This window comes from Bombus vancouverensis, chromosome 5 (genome assembly GCF_051014615.1).
Source record: "Bombus vancouverensis nearcticus chromosome 5, iyBomVanc1_principal, whole genome shotgun sequence".
Lineage (NCBI taxonomy): Eukaryota > Metazoa > Arthropoda > Insecta > Hymenoptera > Apidae > Bombus > Bombus vancouverensis.
The window spans coordinates 4,940,157-4,959,089 of record NC_134915.1 but is presented as its reverse complement, the minus strand read 5'-3'; the positions used below and the strand labels follow the sequence as shown (position 1 = coordinate 4,959,089).

At 43.1% G+C, this 18,933-nt stretch overlaps 1 protein-coding gene across 1 annotated transcript; it reads right to left on the bottom strand.

The window, feature by feature from the left end:
• Positions 1–15,705: 15,705 nt before the first annotated feature.
• LOC117162531 (uncharacterized) lies at positions 15,706–17,439 on the bottom strand. Its single transcript, XM_033344392.2, has 3 exons — positions 17,238–17,439; positions 15,794–16,491; positions 15,706–15,711 (listed from the first exon to the last, which is right to left on the bottom strand). The coding sequence occupies exons 1-3, from the start codon at positions 17,437–17,439 to the stop codon at positions 15,706–15,708; spliced, it is 906 nt and encodes a 301-aa protein (XP_033200283.2).
• Between the last annotated feature and the right edge of the window lie 1,494 nt (positions 17,440–18,933).

Genomic DNA, 18,933 nt, shown 5'->3' with positions numbered 1-18,933 from the left:
CTTCCCGATGGAGATATTTCGACGTTTAAGCGCTCATTTCACTCCATTTTACATTGCAAATGTAATGCACTACCGTTTAGGAGTCGAAACATGCAAAATAGCTCGCAAATCGCGAAGATTTCGTCAATTTTGACGAAAACTAACTGTCATTTCCTTCCCGTTGGAGATATTTCAACGTTTAAGCGCTCTTTGAGCTCCATTTTACACTGCAAATGTAACGCACTAGCGTTTAAGCGTCGAAACAAGCAAAATAGCTCGCATATCGCGAACATTTCGTCAATTTTGACGAAAACTAACTGTCACTTCCTTCCCGTTGGAGATATTTCAACGTTTAAGCGCTCGTTGAGCTCCATTTTACATTGCCAAAGTAATGCACTACCGTTTAAGAGTTGAAGCAAGCATAATAGCTCGCAAATCGCGAAGATTTCGTCGATTTTGACGAAAACTAACTGTCATTTCCTTCCCGTTTTAGATATTTCTACGTTTAAGCGCTCGTTGAAGTCCATTTTACACTGCAAATGTAACGCACTAGCGTTTAAGCGTCGAAACAAGCAAAATAGCTCGCAAATCGCGAACATTTCGCCGATTTTGGCGAAACCTAGCCGTCATTTCCTTCCTGTTCGAGATATTTCGACGTTTAAGCGCTCGTTGAAGTCCATTTTACACTGCAAATGTAACGCACTACCATTTAAGCGTCAAAATAAGCAAAACAGCTGGCAAATCACGAAGATCTCGTTGATTTTGATGAAATCTAGCCGTCATTTCCTTCCCGTTGGAAATATTTCGACGTTTAAGCGCTCGTTGAAGTCCATTTTAGACTGCAAATGTAACGCACTAGCGTTTAAGCGTCGAAACAAGCAAAATAGCTCGCAAATCGCCAACATTTCGTCAATTTTGACGTAAACTAACTGTCATTTCCATCCTGTTGGAGATATTTCAACGTTTAAGCGCTCGTTGAGCTCCATTTTACATTGCCAAAGTAATGCACTACCGTTTAAGAGTTGAAGCAAGCATAATAGCTCGCAAATCGCGAAGACTTCGTCGATTTTGACGAAAACCAACTGTCATTTCCTTCCCGTTGGAGATATTTCGACGTTTAAGCGCTCGTTGAGCTCCATTTTACATTGCCAAAGTAATGCACTACCGTTTAAGAGTTGAAGCAAGCATAATAGCTCGCAAATCGCGAAGATTTCGTCGATTTTGACGAATACTGACTGTCATTTCCTTCCCGTTTTAGATATTTCTACGTTTAAGCGCTCGTTGAAGTCCATTTTACACTGCAAATGTAACGCACTAGCGTTTAAGCGTCGAAACAAGCAAAATAGCTCGCAAATCGCGAACATTTCGTCAATTTTGACGAAAACTAACTGTCATTTCCGTCCCGTTGGAAATATTTCGACGTTTAAGCGCTCGTTGAAGACCATTTTACACTGCAAATGCAATGCACTACCATTTAAGCGTCGAAACAAGCAAAATAACTCGCAAATCGCGAAGATTTCGTCAATTTTGACGAAAACCAACTGTCACTTCCTTCCCGTTGGAGATATTTCCACGTTTAAGCGCTCGTTGAAGTCCTTTTTACACTGCAAATGTAACGCACTAGCGTTTAAGTGTCGAAACAAGCAAAATAGCTCGCAAATCGCGAACATTTCGTGAATTTTGACGAAAACTAACTGTCATTTCCTTCCCGTTGGAGATATTTCAACGTTTAAGCGCTCGTTGAAGTCCATTTTACACTGCAAATGTAACGCACTACCATTTAAGCGTCAAAATAAGCAAAACAGCTGGCAAATCACGAAGATCTCGTTGATTTTGATGAAATCTAGCCGTCATTTCCTTCCCGTTGGAAATATTTCGACGTTTAAGCGCTCGATGAAGACCATTTTACACTGCAAATGCAATGAACTACCATTTAAGCGTCGAAACAAGGAAAATAACTCGCAAATCGCGAAGATTTCGTCAATTTTGACGAAAACTAACTGTCATTTCCTTCCCGTTGGAGATATTTCGACATTTATGCGCTCATTTTACTCCATTTTACATTGCAAATATAATACACTACCGTTTAGGAGTCGAAACGTGCAAAATAGCTCGCAAATCGCGAGGATTTCGTCGATTTTGATGAAAACTAACTGTCATTTCCTTCCCGTTGGAGATATTTCGACGTCAAAGCGCTCGTTGAACTCCATTTTACATTGCCAAAGTGATGCACTACCGCTTGAGAGTTGAAACAAGCAAAATAGCTCGCAAATCGCGAAGATTTCATCGATTTTGACGAAAACTAACTGTCATTTCCTTCCCGTTGGAGATATTTCGACGTTTAAGCGCTCATTTCACTCCATTTTACATTGCAAATGTAATGCACTACCGTTTAGGAGTCGAAACATGCAAAATAGCTCGCAAATCGCGAACATTTCATCGATTTTGGCGAAATCTAGCCGTCATTTCCTTCCCGTTGGAGATATTTCGACGTTTAAGCGCTCGCTGAACTCCTTTTTGCACTGCAAACGTAAGGCGCTACCGCTTAAGCGTCGAAACAAGCAAAATAGCTCGCAAATCGCGAAGGTTTCGTCGATTTTGACGAAAACTAACTGTCATTTCCTTCCCGTTGGAGATATTTCGACGTCAAAGCGCTCGTTGAACTCCATTTTACATTGCCAAAGTGATGCACTACCGTTTGAGAGTTGAAACAAGCAAAATAGCTCGCAAATCGCGAAGATTTCGTCGATTTTGACGATAACTAACTGTCATTTCCTTCCCGATGGAGATATTTCGACGTTTAAGCGCTCATTTCACTCCATTTTACATTGCAAATGTAATGCACTACCGTTTAGGAGTCGAAACATGCAAAATAGCTCGCAAATCGCGAAGATTTCGTCAATTTTGACGAAAACTAACTGTCATTTCCTTCCCGTTGGAGATATTTCAACGTTTAAGCGCTCGTTGAGCTCCATTTTACATTGCCAAAGTAATGCACTACCGTTTAAGAGTTGAGGCAAGCATAATAGCTCGCAAATCGCGAAGATTTCGTCGATTTTGACGAAAACGAACTGTCATTTCCTTCCCGTTTTAGATATTTCTACGTTTAAGCGCTCGTTGAAGTCCATTTTACACTGCAAATGTAACGCACTAGCGTTTAAGCGTCGAAACAAGCAAAATAGCTCGCAAATCGCGAACATTTCGTCGATTTTGGCGAAATCTAGCCGTCATTTCCTTCCTGTTCGAGATATTTCCACGTTTAAGCGCTCGTTAAAGTCCATTTTACACTGCAAATGTAACACACTAGCGTTTAAGCGTCGAAACAAGCAAAATAGCTCGCAAATCGCGAACATTTCGTCGATTTTGGCGAAACCTAGCCGTCATTTCCTTCCTGTTCGAGATATTTCCACGTTTAAGCGCTCGTTGAAGTCCATTTTACACTGCAAATGTAACGCACTAGCGTTTAAGCGTCGAAACAAGCAAAATAGCTCGCATATCGCGAACATTTCGTCAATTTTGACGACAACTAACTGTCATTTCCTTCCCGTTTTAGATATTTCTACGTTTAAGCGCTCGTTGAAGTCCATTTTACACTGCAAATGTAACGCACTAGCGTTTAAGCGTCGAAACAAGCAAAATAGCTCGCAAATCGCGAACATTTCGTCGATTTTGGCGAAACCTAGCCGTCATTTCCTTCCTGTTCGAGATATTTCGACGTTTCAGCGCTCGCTGAACTCCTTTTTGCACTGCAAACGTAAGGCGCTACCGTTTAAGCGTCGAAACAAGCAAAATAGCTCGCAAATCGCGAAGATTTCGTCAATTTTGACGAAAACTAACTGTCATTTCCTTCCCGTTGGAGATATTTCAACGTTTAAGCGTTCGTTGAGCTCCATTTTACATTGCCAAAGTAATGCACTACCGTTTAAGAGTTGAAGCAAGCATAATAGCTCGCAAATCGCGAAGATTTCGTCGATTTTGACGAAAACTAACTGTCATTTCCTTCCCGTTTTAGATATTTCTACGTTTAAGCGCTCGTTGAAGTCCATTTTACACTGCAAATGTAACGAACTAGCGTTTAAGCGTCGAAACAAGCAAAATAGCTCGCAAATCGCGAACATTTCGTCGACTTTGGCGAAACCTAGCCGTCATTTCCTTCCTGTTCGAGATATTTCGGCGTTTAAGCGCTCGTTGAAGTCCATTTTACACTGCAAATGTAACGCACTACCATTTAAGCGTCAAAATAAGCAAAACAGCTGGCAAATCACGAAGATCTCGTTGATTTTGATGAAATCTAGCCGTCATTTCCTTCCCGTTGGAAATATTTCGACGTTTAAGCGCTCGTTGAAGACCATTTTACACTGCAAATGCAATGCACTACCATTTAAGCGTCGAAACAAGGAAAATAACTCGCAAATCGCGAAGATTTCGTCAATTTTGACGAAAACTAACTGTCATTTCCTTCCCGTTGGAGATATTTCGACATTTAAGCGCTCATTTGACTCCACTTTGCATTGCAAATGTAATACACTACCGTTTAGGAGTCGAAACGTGCAAAATAGCTCGCAAATCGCGAGGATTTCGTCGATTTTGATGAAACCTAGCCGTCATTTCCTTCCCGTTGGAGATATTTCGACGTTTCAGCGCTCGCTGAACTCCTTTTTGCACTGCAAACGTAAGGCGCTACCGTTTAAGAGTTGAAGCAAGCATAATAGCTCGCAAATCGCGAAGATTTCGTCGATTTTGACGAAAACTAACTGTCATTGCCTTCCCGTTTTAGATATTTCTACGTTTAAGCGCTCGTTGAAGTCCATTTTACACTGCAAATGTAACGCACTAGCGTTTAAGCGTCGAAACAAGCAAAATAGCTCGCAAATCGCGAACATTTCGTCGACTTTGGCGAAATCTAGCCGTCATTTCCTTCCTGTTCGAGATATTTCCACGTTTAAACGCTCGTTAAAGTCCATTTTACACTGCAAATGTAACGCACTAGCGTTTAAGCGTCGAAACAAGCAAAATAGCTCGCAAATCGCAAACATTTCGTCAATTTTGACGAAAACTAACTGTCATTTCCTTCCCGTTGGAGATATTTCAACGTTTAAGCGCTCGTTGAGCTCCATTTTACATTGCCAAGTAATGCACTACCGTTTAAGAGTTGAAGCAAGCATAATAGCTCGCAAATCGCGAAGACTTCGTCGATTTTGACGAAAACTAACTGTCACTTCCTTCCCGTTGGAGATATTTCAACGTTTAAGCGCTCGTTGAGCTCCATTTTACATTGCCAAAGTAATGCACTACCGTTTAAGAGTTGAAGCAAGCATAATAGCTCGCAAATCGCGAAGACTTCGTCGATTTTGACGAAAACCAACTGTCATTTCCTTCCCGTTGGAGATATTTCGACGTTTAAGCGCTCGTTGAGCTCCATTTTACATTGCCAAAGTAATGCACTACCGTTTCAGAGTTGAAGCAAGCATAATAGCTCGCAAATCGCGAAGATTTCGTCGATTTTGACGAAAACTAACTGTCATTTCCTTCCCGTTTTAGATATTTCGACGTTTAAGCGCTCGTTGAAGTCCATTTTACACTGCAAATGTAACGCACTACCATTTAAGCGTCAAAATAAGCAAAACAGCTGGCAAATCACGAAGATCTCGTGGATTTTGATGAAATCTAGCCGTCATTTCCTTCCCGTTGGAAATATTTCGACGTTTAAGCGCTCGTTGAAGTCCATTTTACACTGCAAATGTAACGCACTAGCGTTTAAGCGTCGAAACAAGCAAAATAGCTCGCAAATCACGAAGACTTCGTCGATTTTGACGAAAACCAACTGTCATTTCCTTCCCGTTGGAGATATTTCGACGTTTAAGCGCTCGTTGAGCTCCATTTTACATTGCCAAAGTAATGCACTACCGTTTAAGAGTTGAAGCAAGCATAATAACTCGCAAGTCGCGAAGATTTCGTCAATTTTGACGAAAACTAACTGTCATTTCCTTCCCGTTGGAGATATTTCGACGTCCAAGAGCTCGTTGAACTCCATTTATCACTGCAAATGTAACGCACTATCGTTTAAGCGTCGAAACAAGCAAAATAGCTCGCAAATCGCGAACATTTCGTCAATTTTGACGAAAACTAACTGTCATTTCCTTCCCGTTGGAGATATTTCAACGTTTAAGCGCTCGTTGAGCTCCATTTTACATTGCCAAGTAATGCATTACCGTTTAAGAGTTGAAGCAAGCATAATAGCTCGCAAATCGCGAAGACTTCGTCGATTTTGACGAAAACCAACTGTCATTTCCTTCCCGTTGGAGATATTTCGACGTTTAAGCGCTCGTTGAGCTCCATTTTACATTGCCAAAGTAATGCACTACCGTTTAAGAGTTGAAGCAAGCATAATAGCTCGCAAATCGCGAAGATTTCGTCGATTTTGACGAAAACTAACTGTCATTTCCTTCCCGTTTTAGATATTTCGACGTTTAAGCGCTCGTTGAAGTCCATTTTACACTGCAAATGTAACGCACTACCATTTAAGCGTCAAAATAAGCAAAACAGCTGGCAAATCACGAAGATCTCGTTGATTTTGATGAAATCTAGCCGTCATTTCCTTCCCGTTGGAAATATTTCGACGTTTAAGCGCTCGTTGAAGTCCATTTTACAATGCAAATGTAACGCACTAGCGTTTAAGCGTCGAAACAAGCAAAATAGCTCGCAAATCACGAAGACTTCGTCGATTTTGACGAAAACCAACTGTCATTTCCTTCCCGTTGGAGATATTTCGACGTTTAAGCGCTCGTTGAGCTCCATTTTACATTGCCAAAGTAATGCACTACCGTTTAAGAGTTGAAGCAAGCATAATAACTCGCAAATCGCGAAGATTTCGTCAATTTTGACGAAAACTAACTGTCATTTCCTTTCCGTTGGAGATATTTCGACGTCCAAGAGCTCGTTGAACTCCATTTATCACTGCAAATGTAACGCACTATCGTTTAAGCGTCGAAACAAGCAAAATAGCTCGCAAATCGCGAACATTTCGTCAATTTTGACGAAAACTAACTGTCATTTCCTTCCCGTTGGAGATATTTCAACGTTTAAGCGCTCGTTGAGCTCCATTTTACATTGCCAAAGTAATGCACTACCGTTTAGGAGTCGAAACATGCAAAATTGCTCGCAAATCGCGAGGATTTGGTCGATTTCGATGAAATCTAGCCGTCATTTCCTTCCCGTTGGAGATATTTCGACGTTTAAGCGCTCGCTGAACTCCTTTTTGCACTGCAAACGTAAGGCGCTACCGCTTAAGCGTCGAAACAAGCAAAATAGCTCGCAAATCGCGAAGGTTTCGTCGATTTTGACGAAAACTAACTGTCATTTCCTTCCCGTTGGAGATATTTCGACGTCAAAGCGCTCGTTGAACTCCATTTTACATTGCCAAAGTGATGCACTACCGTTTGAGAGTTGAAACAAGCAAAATAGCTCGCAAATCGCGAAGATTTCGTCGATTTTGACGATAACTAACTGTCATTTCCTTCCCGATGGAGATATTTCGACGTTTAAGCGCTCATTTCACTCCATTTTACATTGCAAATGTAATGCACTACCGTTTAGGAGTCGAAACATGCAAAATAGCTCGCAAATCGCGAAGATTTCGTCAATTTTGACGAAAACTAACTGTCATTTCCTTCCCGTTGGAGATATTTCAACGTTTAAGCGCTCGTTGAGCTCCATTTTACATTGCCAAAGTAATGCACTACAGTTTAAGAGTTGAGGCAAGCATAATAGCTCGCAAATCGCGAAGATTTCGTCGATTTTGACGAAAACTAACTGTCATTTCCTTCCCGTTTTAGATATTTCTACGTTTAAGCGCTCGTTGAAGTCCATTTTACACAGCAAATGTAACGCACTAGCGTTTAAGCGTCGAAACAAGCAAAATAGCTCGCAAATCGCGAACATTTCGTCGATTTTGGCGAAATCTAGCCGTCATTTCCTTCCTGTTCGAGATATTTCCACGTTTAAGCGCTCGTTAAAGTCCATTTTACACTGCAAATGTAACGCACTAGCGTTTAAGCGTCGAAACAAGCAAAATAGCTCGCAAATCGCGAACATTTCGTCGATTTTGGCGAAACCTAGCCGTCATTTCCTTCCTGTTCGAGATATTTCCACGTTTAAGCGCTCGTTGAAGTCCATTTTACACTGCAAATGTAACGCACTAGCGTTTAAGCGTCGAAACAAGCAAAATAGCTCGCATATCGCGAACATTTCGTCAATTTTGACGACAACTAACTGTCATTTCCTGCCCGTTTTAGATATTTCGACGTTTAAGCGCTCATTTGACTCCATTTTACATTGCAAATGTAATGCACTACCGTTTAGGAGTCGAAACATGCAAAATTGCTCGCAAATCGCGAGGATTTGGTCGATTTCGATGAAATCTAGCCGTCATTTCCTTCCCGTTGGAGATATTTCGACGTTTAAGCGCTCGCTGAACTCCTTTTTGCACTGCAAACGTAAGGCGCTACCGCTTAAGCGTCGAAACAAGCAAAATAGCTCGCAAATCGCGAAGGTTTCGTCGATTTTGACGAAAACTAACTGTCATTTCCTTCCCGTTGGAGATATTTCGACGTCAAAGCGCTCGTTGAACTCCATTTTACATTGCCAAAGTGATGCACTACCGTTTGAGAGTTGAAACAAGCAAAATAGCTCGCAAATCGCGAAGATTTCGTCGATTTTGACGATAACTAACTGTCATTTCCTTCCCGATGGAGATATTTCGACGTTTAAGCGCTCATTTCACTCCATTTTACATTGCAAATGTAATGCACTACCGTTTAGGAGTCGAAACATGCAAAATAGCTCGCAAATCGCGAAGATTTCGTCAATTTTGACGAAAACTAACTGTCATTTCCTTCCCGTTGGAGATATTTCAACGTTTAAGCGCTCGTTGAGCTCCATTTTACATTGCCAAAGTAATGCACTACCGTTTAAGAGTTGAGGCAAGCATAATAGCTCGCAAATCGCGAAGATTTCGTCGATTTTGACGAAAACTAACTGTCATTTCCTTCCCGTTTTAGATATTTCTACGTTTAAGCGCTCGTTGAAGTCCATTTTACACTGCAAATGTAACGCACTAGCGTTTAAGCGTCGAAACAAGCAAAATAGCTCGCAAATCGCGAACATTTCGTCGATTTTGGCGAAATCTAGCCGTCATTTCCTTCCTGTTCGAGATATTTCCACGTTTAAGCGCTCGTTAAAGTCCATTTTACACTGCAAATGTAACGCACTAGCGTTTAAGCGTCGAAACAAGCAAAATAGCTCGCAAATCGCGAACATTTCGTCGATTTTGGCGAAACCTAGCCGTCATTTCCTTCCTGTTCGAGATATTTCCACGTTTAAGCGCTCGTTGAAGTCCATTTTACACTGCAAATGTAACGCACTAGCGTTTAAGCGTCGAAACAAGCAAAATAGCTCGCATATCGCGAACATTTCGTCAATTTTGACGACAACTAACTGTCATTTCCTTCCCGTTTTAGATATTTCTACGTTTAAGCGCTCGTTGAAGTCCATTTTACACTGCAAATGTAACGCACTAGCGTTTAAGCGTCGAAACAAGCAAAATAGCTCGCAAATCGCGAACATTTCGTCGATTTTGGCGAAACCTAGCCGTCATTTCCTCCCTGTTCGAGATATTTCGACGTTTCAGCGCTCGCTGAACTCCTTTTTGCACTGCAAACGTAAGGCGCTACCGTTTAAGCGTCGAAACAAGCAAAATAGCTCGCAAATCGCGAAGATTTCGTCAATTTTGACGAAAACTAACTGTCATTTCCTTCCCGTTGGAGATATTTCAACGTTTAAGCGTTCGTTGAGCTCCATTTTACATTGCCAAAGTAATGCACTACCGTTTAAGAGTTGAAGCAAGCATAATAGCTCGCAAATCGCGAAGATTTCGTCGATTTTGACGAAAACTAACTGTCATTTCCTTCCCGTTTTAGATATTTCTACGTTTAAGCGCTCGTTGAAGTCCATTTTACACTGCAAATGTAACGCACTAGCGTTTAAGCGTCGAAACAAGCAAAATAGCTCGCAAATCGCGAACATTTCGTCGACTTTGGCGAAACCTAGCCGTCATTTCCTTCCTGTTCGAGATATTTCGGCGTTTAAGCGCTCGTTGAAGTCCATTTTACACTGCAAATGTAACGCACTACCATTTAAGCGTCAAAATAAGCAAAACAGCTGGCAAATCACGAAGATCTCGTTGATTTTGATGAAATCTAGCCGTCATTTCCTTCCCGTTGGAAATATTTCGACGTTTAAGCGCTCGTTGAAGACCATTTTACACTGCAAATGCAATGCACTACCATTTAAGCGTCGAAACAAGGAAAATAACTCGCAAATCGCGAAGATTTCGTCAATTTTGACGAAAACTAACTGTCATTTCCTTCCCGTTGGAGATATTTCGACATTTAAGCGCTCATTTGACTCCACTTTGCATTGCAAATGTAATACACTACCGTTTAGGAGTCGAAACGTGCAAAATAGCTCGCAAATCGCGAGGATTTCGTCGATTTTGATGAAACCTAGCCGTCATTTCCTTCCCGTTGGAGATATTTCGACGTTTCAGCGCTCGCTGAACTCCTTTTTGCACTGCAAACGTAAGGCGCTACCGTTTAAGAGTTGAAGCAAGCATAATAGCTCGCAAATCGCGAAGATTTCGTCGATTTTGACGAAAACTAACTGTCATTTCCTTCCCGTTTTAGATATTTCTACGTTTAAGCGCTCGTTGAAGTCCATTTTACACTGCAAATGTAACGCACTAGCGTTTAAGCGTCGAAACAAGCAAAATAGCTCGCAAATCGCGAACATTTCGTCGACTTTGGCGAAATCTAGCCGTCATTTCCTTCCTGTTCGAGATATTTCCACGTTTAAACGCTCGTTAAAGTCCATTTTACACTGCAAATGTAACGCACTAGCGTTTAAGCGTCGAAACAAGCAAAATAGCTCGCAAATCGCGAACATTTCGTCAATTTTGACGAAAACTAACTGTCATTTCCTTCCCGTTGGAGATATTTCAACGTTTAAGCGCTCGTTGAGCTCCATTTTACATTGCCAAGTAATGCACTACCGTTTAAGAGTTGAAGCAAGCATAATAGCTCGCAAATCGCGAAGACTTCGTCGATTTTGACGAAAACTAACTGTCACTTCCTTCCCGTTGGAGATATTTCAACGTTTAAGCGCTCGTTGAGCTCCATTTTACATTGCCAAAGTAATGCACTACCGTTTAAGAGTTGAAGCAAGCATAATAGCTCGCAAATCGCGAAGACTTCGTCGATTTTGACGAAAACCAACTGTCATTTCCTTCCCGTTGGAGATATTTCGACGTTTAAGCGCTCGTTGAGCTCCATTTTACATTGCCAAAGTAATGCACTACCGTTTAAGAGTTGAAGCAAGCATAATAGCTCGCAAATCGCGAAGATTTCGTCGATTTTGACGAAAACTAACTGTCATTTCCTTCCCGTTTTAGATATTTCGACGTTTAAGCGCTCGTTGAATTCCATTTTACACTGCAAATGTAACGCACTACCATTTAAGCGTCAAAATAAGCAAAACAGCTGGCAAATCACGAAGATCTCGTGGATTTTGATGAAATCTAGCCGTCATTTCCTTCCCGTTGGAAATATTTCGACGTTTAAGCGCTCGTTGAAGTCCATTTTACACTGCAAATGTAACGCACTAGCGTTTAAGCGTCGAAACAAGCAAAATAGCTCGCAAATCACGAAGACTTCGTCGATTTTGACGAAAACCAACTGTCATTTCCTTCCCGTTGGAGATATTTCGACGTTTAAGCGCTCGTTGAGCTCCATTTTACATTGCCAAAGTAATGCACTACCGTTTAAGAGTTGAAGCAAGCATAATAACTCGCAAGTCGCGAAGATTTCGTCAATTTTGACGAAAACTAACTGTCATTTCCTTCCCGTTGGAGATATTTCGACGTCCAAGAGCTCGTTGAACTCCATTTATCACTGCAAATGTAACGCACTACCGTTTAAGCGCCGAAACAGGCAAAATAGCTCGCAAATCGCGATCATTTCGTCGATTTTGACGAAATCTAGCCGTCATTTCATTCTCGTTGGAGATATTTCGACGTTTATGCGCTCGTTGAAGTCCATTTTACACTGCAAATGTAACGCACTACCATTTAAGCGTCAAAATAAGCAAAACAGCTGGCAAATCACGAAGATCTCGTTGATTTTGATGAAATCTAGCCGTCATTTCCTTCCCGTTGGAAATATTTCGACGTTTAAGCGCTCGTTGAAGTCCATTTTACACTGCAAATGTAACGCACTAGCGTTTAAGCGTCGAAACAAGCAAAATAGCTCGCAAATCACGAAGACTTCGTCGATTTTGACGAAAACCAACTGTCATTTCCTTCCCGTTGGAGATATTTCGACGTTTAAGCGCTCGTTGAGCTCCATTTTACATTGCCAAAGTAATGCACTACCGTTTAAGAGTTGAAGCAAGCATAATAACTCGCAAATCGCGAAGATTTCGTCAATTTTGACGAAAACTAACTGTCATTTCCTTCCCGTTGGAGATATTTCGACGTCCAAGAGCTCGTTGAACTCCATTTATCACTGCAAATGTAACGCACTATCGTTTAAGCGTCGAAACAAGCAAAATAGCTCGCAAATCGCGAACATTTCGTCAATTTTGACGAAAACTAACTGTCATTTCCTTCCCGTTGGAGATATTTCAACGTTTAAGCGCTCGTTGAGCTCCATTTTACATTGCCAAAGTAATGCACTACCGTTTAAGAGTTGGAGCAAGCATAATAGCTCGCAAATCGCGAAGATTTCGTCGATTTTGACGAAAACTAACTGTCATTTCCTGCCCGTTTTAGATATTTCGACGTTTAAGCGCTCATTTGACTCCATTTTACATTGCAAATGTAATGCACTACCGTTTAGGAGTCGAAACATGCAAAATTGCTCGCAAATCGCGAGGATTTGGTCGATTTCGATGAAATCTAGCCGTCATTTCCTTCCCGTTGGAGATATTTCGACGTTTAAGCGCTCGCTGAACTCCTTTTTGCACTGCAAACGTAAGGCGCTACCGTTTAAGCGTCGAAACAAGCATAATAGCTCGCAAATCGCGAAGATTTCGTTGATTTTGACGAAAACTAACTGTCATTTCCTTCCCGTTTTAGATATTTCGACGTTTAAGCGCTCATTTGACTCCATTTTACATTGCAAATGTAATGCACTACCGTTTAGGAGTCGAAACATGCAAAATAGCTCGCAAATCGCGAGGATTTCGTCGATTTTGGCGAAACCTAGCCGTCATTTCCTTCCTGTTCGAGATATTTCGGCGTTTAAGCGCTCGTTGAAGTCCATTTTACACTGCAAATGTAACGCACTACCATTTAAGCGTCAAAATAAGCATAACAGCTGGCAAATCACGAAGATCTCGTTGATTTTGATGAAATCTAGCCGTCATTTCCTTCCCGTTGGAAATATTTCGACGTTTAAGCGCTCGTTGAAGACCATTTTACACTGCAAATGCAATGCACTACCATTTAAGCGTCGAAACAAGGAAAATAACTCGCAAATCGCGAAGATTTCGTCAATTTTGACGAAAACTAACTGTCATTTCCTTCCCGTTGGAGATATTTCGACATTTAAGCGCTCATTTGACTCCACTTTACATTGCAAATGTAATACACTACCGTTTAGGAGTCGAAACGTGCAAAATAGCTCGCAAATCGCGAGGATTTCGTCGATTTTGATGAAACCTAGCCGTCATTTCCTTCCCGTTGGAGATATTTCGACGTTTCAGCGCTCGCTGAACTCCTTTTTGCACTGCAAACGTAAGGCGCTACCGTTTAAGCGTCGAAACAAGCAAAATAGCTCGCAAATCGCGAAGATTTCGTCGATCTTGACGAAAACTAACTGTCATTTCCTTTCCGTTGGAGATATTTCGACGTTTAAGCGCTCATTTCACTCCATTTTACATTGCAAATGTAATGCACTACCGTTTAGGAGTCGAAACATGCAAAATAGCTCGCAAATCGCGAAGATTTCGTCAATTTTGACGAAAACTAACTGTCATTTCCTTCCCGTTGGAGATATTTCTACGTTTAAGCGCTCGTTGAAGTCCATTTTACACTGCAAATGTAACGCACTAGCGTTTAAGCGTCGAAACAAGCAAAATAGCTCGCAAATCGCGAACATTTCGTCGATTTTGACGAAATCTAGCCGTCATTTACTTCCCGTTGGAGATATTTCGACGTTTATGCGCTCGTTGAAGACCATTTTACACTGCAAATGCAATGCACTACCATTTAAGCGTCGAAACAAGCAAAATAACTCGCAAATCGCGAAGATTTCGCCAATTTTGACGAAAACTAACTGTCATTTCCTTCCCGTTGGAGGTATTTCAACGTTTAAGCGCTCGTTGAGCTCCATTTTACATTGCCAAAGTAATGCACTACCGCTTAAGAGTCGAAACATGCAAAATAGCTCGCAAATCGCGAAGATTTCGTCAATTTTGACGAAAGCTAACTGTCATTTCCTTCCCGTTTTAGATATTTCTACGTTTAAGCGCTCATTTCACTCCATTTTACATTGCCAAAATAATGCACTACCGTTTATGAGTTGAAGCAAGTGTTACGACCGTTCGCGGAGAGACGTGATCGCGAGATAGCACGTCAACGAGAGTTCTAAATTCTCGCTACGATTATGTTAATCGACGCCGCGAAATAGTCGTTCCCCTGTTTCGTTTAGGATAACAGAGGTGGTTTAATGAATATAGCACTGTGTTAGCACTAATAAATTAACGTTTATTTCAACAACTTATTAATTAGAAGGATATAAATGGAACAACAAAAGAAATGTAACTACGTAATGCGCGATATAAGATATGTATTGACTGTTTGGCTTCTCGAAACGTTCTGTCCGCCCTTCGATTTGTTGGTTTTTTTTTGGAAGGCGACCCCCACTACGTTCGGATCACGCCACCTTTGTTTACGCCAGATAAAATAACGGTCACGAATCGACGCCTCTGGAGGTCGCTCCGCTTAATGAGTCATGCGCTTGCCACTACAATGTTTATTTGTCGGGCAGCCGCGACGATCCGCCCGCGACATTGTAGTGCCGCGACCGACGGTTAAGAATATGATCTATGGCAAGCCGCATGGCGTAACATTCTCCCCCCGTTGAGAGGGTACCGATCAAATTAGCGAGATGTGGTTGAAGTTCCTATCTTAGTTCGTCTCGGTGGCTAGTTGTTCGGGTTTCTCGAGATCGGGTTGAATTGGCAGTGGGACAAGCCTTTTGACGGCCCGATCCAAAACGCTCTTTGCCGTCTGAACTGTAGCTGTCCGGATGACACCATCGGCGCCTGGATGAACCTTGATAACTCGGCCCAGAGGCCAATGCATGGAGGGTACGTTGTCCTCTCTGAGGATGACGATTGTGCCCTTTTGGATGCCGTGTCCACCCTTGCTCCACTTATTTCGGTTGGTTAACTCGTTCAAATACTCCTTATGCCAGCGGTTCCAAAAATGCTGTTTAAGCTGTTGGATATGCTGCCATCTGGAGAGTCGGTTCGATGGAATGTCTCTGAAATCTCGATCACGTAAGCACATTAGTGAATCGCCAATGAGAAAATGTCCGGGAGTGAGGACTAGGAGATCATTTGGATCGGTGGAGATAGGAGTTAGCGGGCGGGAATTGAGGACTGCTTCTATTTCTATGATGAGAGTGTTCAATTGTTCAGAGGTGAGTAACTCGTTGCCGGCTACACGCCTGAGGTGGCGTTTGAATGACTTCACCGCTGCTTCCCATAGCCCACCGAAATGCGGTGAATGAGGGGGAATGAAGCGCCATTCGATTTGTTTGTCGGCTAAAAATGCGGTTACTTTTTCCTTGTGATCGTCCGATTGTAATAGATCGTGAAGCTCTCGTAATTCGTTGCTTGCTCCTCTGAAGTTGGTGCCGTTATCAGAATGGATGGTGGAGCAATACCCTCGTCGAGCGATAAATCTGCGAAGAGCGGCGATGAAGGCTTCGCTAGTGAGATCGTCAACGAGCTCGATGTGTACCGCTTTAATTGCTAGGCATACGAAAATGGCTACGTATACCTTTATCTGACGACGATTACGATCTCGTTTTTCCTTGATGTGGAACGGCCCGCAGTAATCGACGCCGACGTTTGTGAATGGGCGAGATTCCGTTACTCGCGCCTCCGGCAGATTACCCATCACGTATTCCACCGGCGGTGGTTGAGCGCGGCAGCAGCGGACGCAGCCTTTGATCGCCCGCCATACTTGACTTCGACCGTCGACGGGCCAGTATCTTTGTCTTACTGCGTATAACGTAGCCTGCGTTCCGGAATGCATGTGGATCTTGTGCTCGTGTTCTATGATGCGTGTTGTAACGGATGACTTGGGTAATACTATGGGATGTTTCTGGGCGAAGGTCATCGACGAATGACTGAGTCGACCCCCGACTCGCAATATTCCTTCCTTGTCTATGAACGGATTGAGTCGCGTGAGCTTACCCTTTATCGCCGCGTTCCGATCTTTTTGGAGTGTACGAATTTCCTCGGAGAAATGGATGTTTTGCAACAATTTTATCAGTTTATTGTGCGTTATGCGTAACTCGGTAACGGTTAGGGGTGCCGCTCGGTTCCTTTCCTGTCTCCAACGGAGGCAACGAGCTATGATTCGTATCAACTTGGGCCAGGATGAATACCTTTCCAACAAACTGTAATCGGCGGGGTTGCGGACAGACAAATCGCCCCTTTCTGCTCCGGTACTTCAATTTGCGGTGTTAGCGCCCATGTCGGCCAATAGCCTTCCGACTGGTAGAGCCATGCAGGACCGTGCTGCCAGATGGTTGGGCGCAGGAACTCTTCGGGTGTTTGGCCGCGTGATATTAAGTCCGCGGGATTGTCGTCGGTAGGAACGTGGCGCCAATCGCGGATGCTGGTTTTTGTTTGAATTTCGGAGACTCTGTTAGCGACGAATGTTTTAAGGGTGTGAGGTGATGTATTGAGCCAATGGAGGACGATAGTGGAATCGGTCCAATAGATAGTTCGAGTAATTTTTTGTGATAGGGCTTGTTGTACTGTTGACATCAGGGACGTAAGAAGGAGTGCTCCGCTCAGCTCGAGCCGAGGAATGGTCTGGCACTTGAGTGGGGCGACTTTCGATTTTGCGGTTAAAAGTTGAGTCCAAGCACGGCCGTTGATGGTAAGGGTTCGGAGATAAACACAGGCTCCGTAAGCCTTTTCGCTGGCATCGCAGAAACCATGCAGTTCAATTTCCATAGCGGACTCGATTATTGCTTTGCGTGGGAACCTGACGTTGTTTAATAAGGGTAATTGGGCATAGTACCTTTCCCACTCTGTATGTAACTCGATCGGAAGTGATTCATCCCAATCGATTTTCGACGACCATATTCGTTGAAGTAGCATCTTGGCCCGAACAATCACCGGTGCGAGCAGACCGAGCGGATCGTAAATTTTTGCAATCTCCGAGCTGATGATTCGTTTCGTGACTCGCGAGGGCGTGGGTTTGACTTCGACCGAGTAAAGAATAGAATCGTCGGATGAATTCCAAAACACCCCCAGCGTCTTCAAGGTTTGCGAGTCGCCCAAAAAATGTTGGTGATTTGTTTCTTCTAAGGAAAGTCCGTGTAACAAGTCATTATCGTTTGACGCCCATTTTCGTATGTTTAAGCCGGCCAGCTGAAGTAACTTGGTGAGTTCTGTTCTGAGCCTGAGGGCTTCGTCCTTCGTTTCAGCTCCGGTGAGAGCGTCGTCGACGTAGAAATCCCGCTGCAGTACCTGTGCTGCACGTGGAAATCGATGTCCTTCGTCCTCTGCCAGTTGCTTGAGGCACCGAATAGCTAGATACGGGGCTGCGGATAAACCGAACGTTACAGTGTTAAGCTCATATGTTTCTGTTTCTCCACTCGCGCTGCGCCATAATATCCTTTGATATTTCCGATCCTCTGGTCGTACGAGGAATTGCCGATACATCTTCTCGATGTCGCCAGTGAGTACGTATTGATGAGCGCGGAATCTAATTAATATACAAAATAGATCTTCCTGTAACTTGGGTCCTGTGTGAAGTGTATCGTTTAAGGAGGTTCCGGTAGTGCTTGGTGCCGATCCGTCGAAAACTACACGGAGTTTGGTGGTTTGACTCGATGCTTTGGTCACGCCATGATGGGGTAAATAGTATCCGTTATCGTCGGAGTGGTTGTCATTGACCTTCGTCATGTGTCCCAATGCCAGGTATTCCTGTATTACCGTTCGATATTCCGATTCGAAGCGTTTGTCGTGCTGGAATCGGCGATTGAGTGAGGCGAGTCGTTTACTCGCCAGCGTTTTAGAGGATCCGAGTGACTGAAGCTGATCGTTGAAAGGTAGAGCGACGATGTATCGTCCTTCGCTGGTGCGTCGGGTGTGGATTTGGAAGTGTTCTTCGCATCGTCGATCTGCCTCTGAGATATGTTTAATTGAGGGTCCTTCATCGATTTCCCAAAACCGCGCGAGATCTGCTTGTAAAGTCGTCGTGGATGTGTGAAATATGTTTGTCGCGGTTTGGGAAGTTGGACTCCCCCCGATTACCCATCCGAATCGCGTCTTTTGCAGACGCAGTCCAGGCTCGTCTGGCTGCGTGAGGTTGACTTGTCCCACACACATCGACGCGAGTGTTGAACCTGAGCTTAGTAGTACATCTATCGGAGCTGGTAAATGAAATCGTGGATCGGCCAATTTGAGATTTTTTGGTATCTCAAGTGTCGAACGATCGATGGGTTCGCTGGGAATTGAGGTTGATATGGTTGGAATGATAAGGAACGTTAATGTCCGCGTGTATGTACCGTCAGTGGAAGTGATCGTGGCCGTGATGTGTCGCTTAGAAGTCGTTGTCAAGGTATCTAGAGCTCCGATCGGGACCGA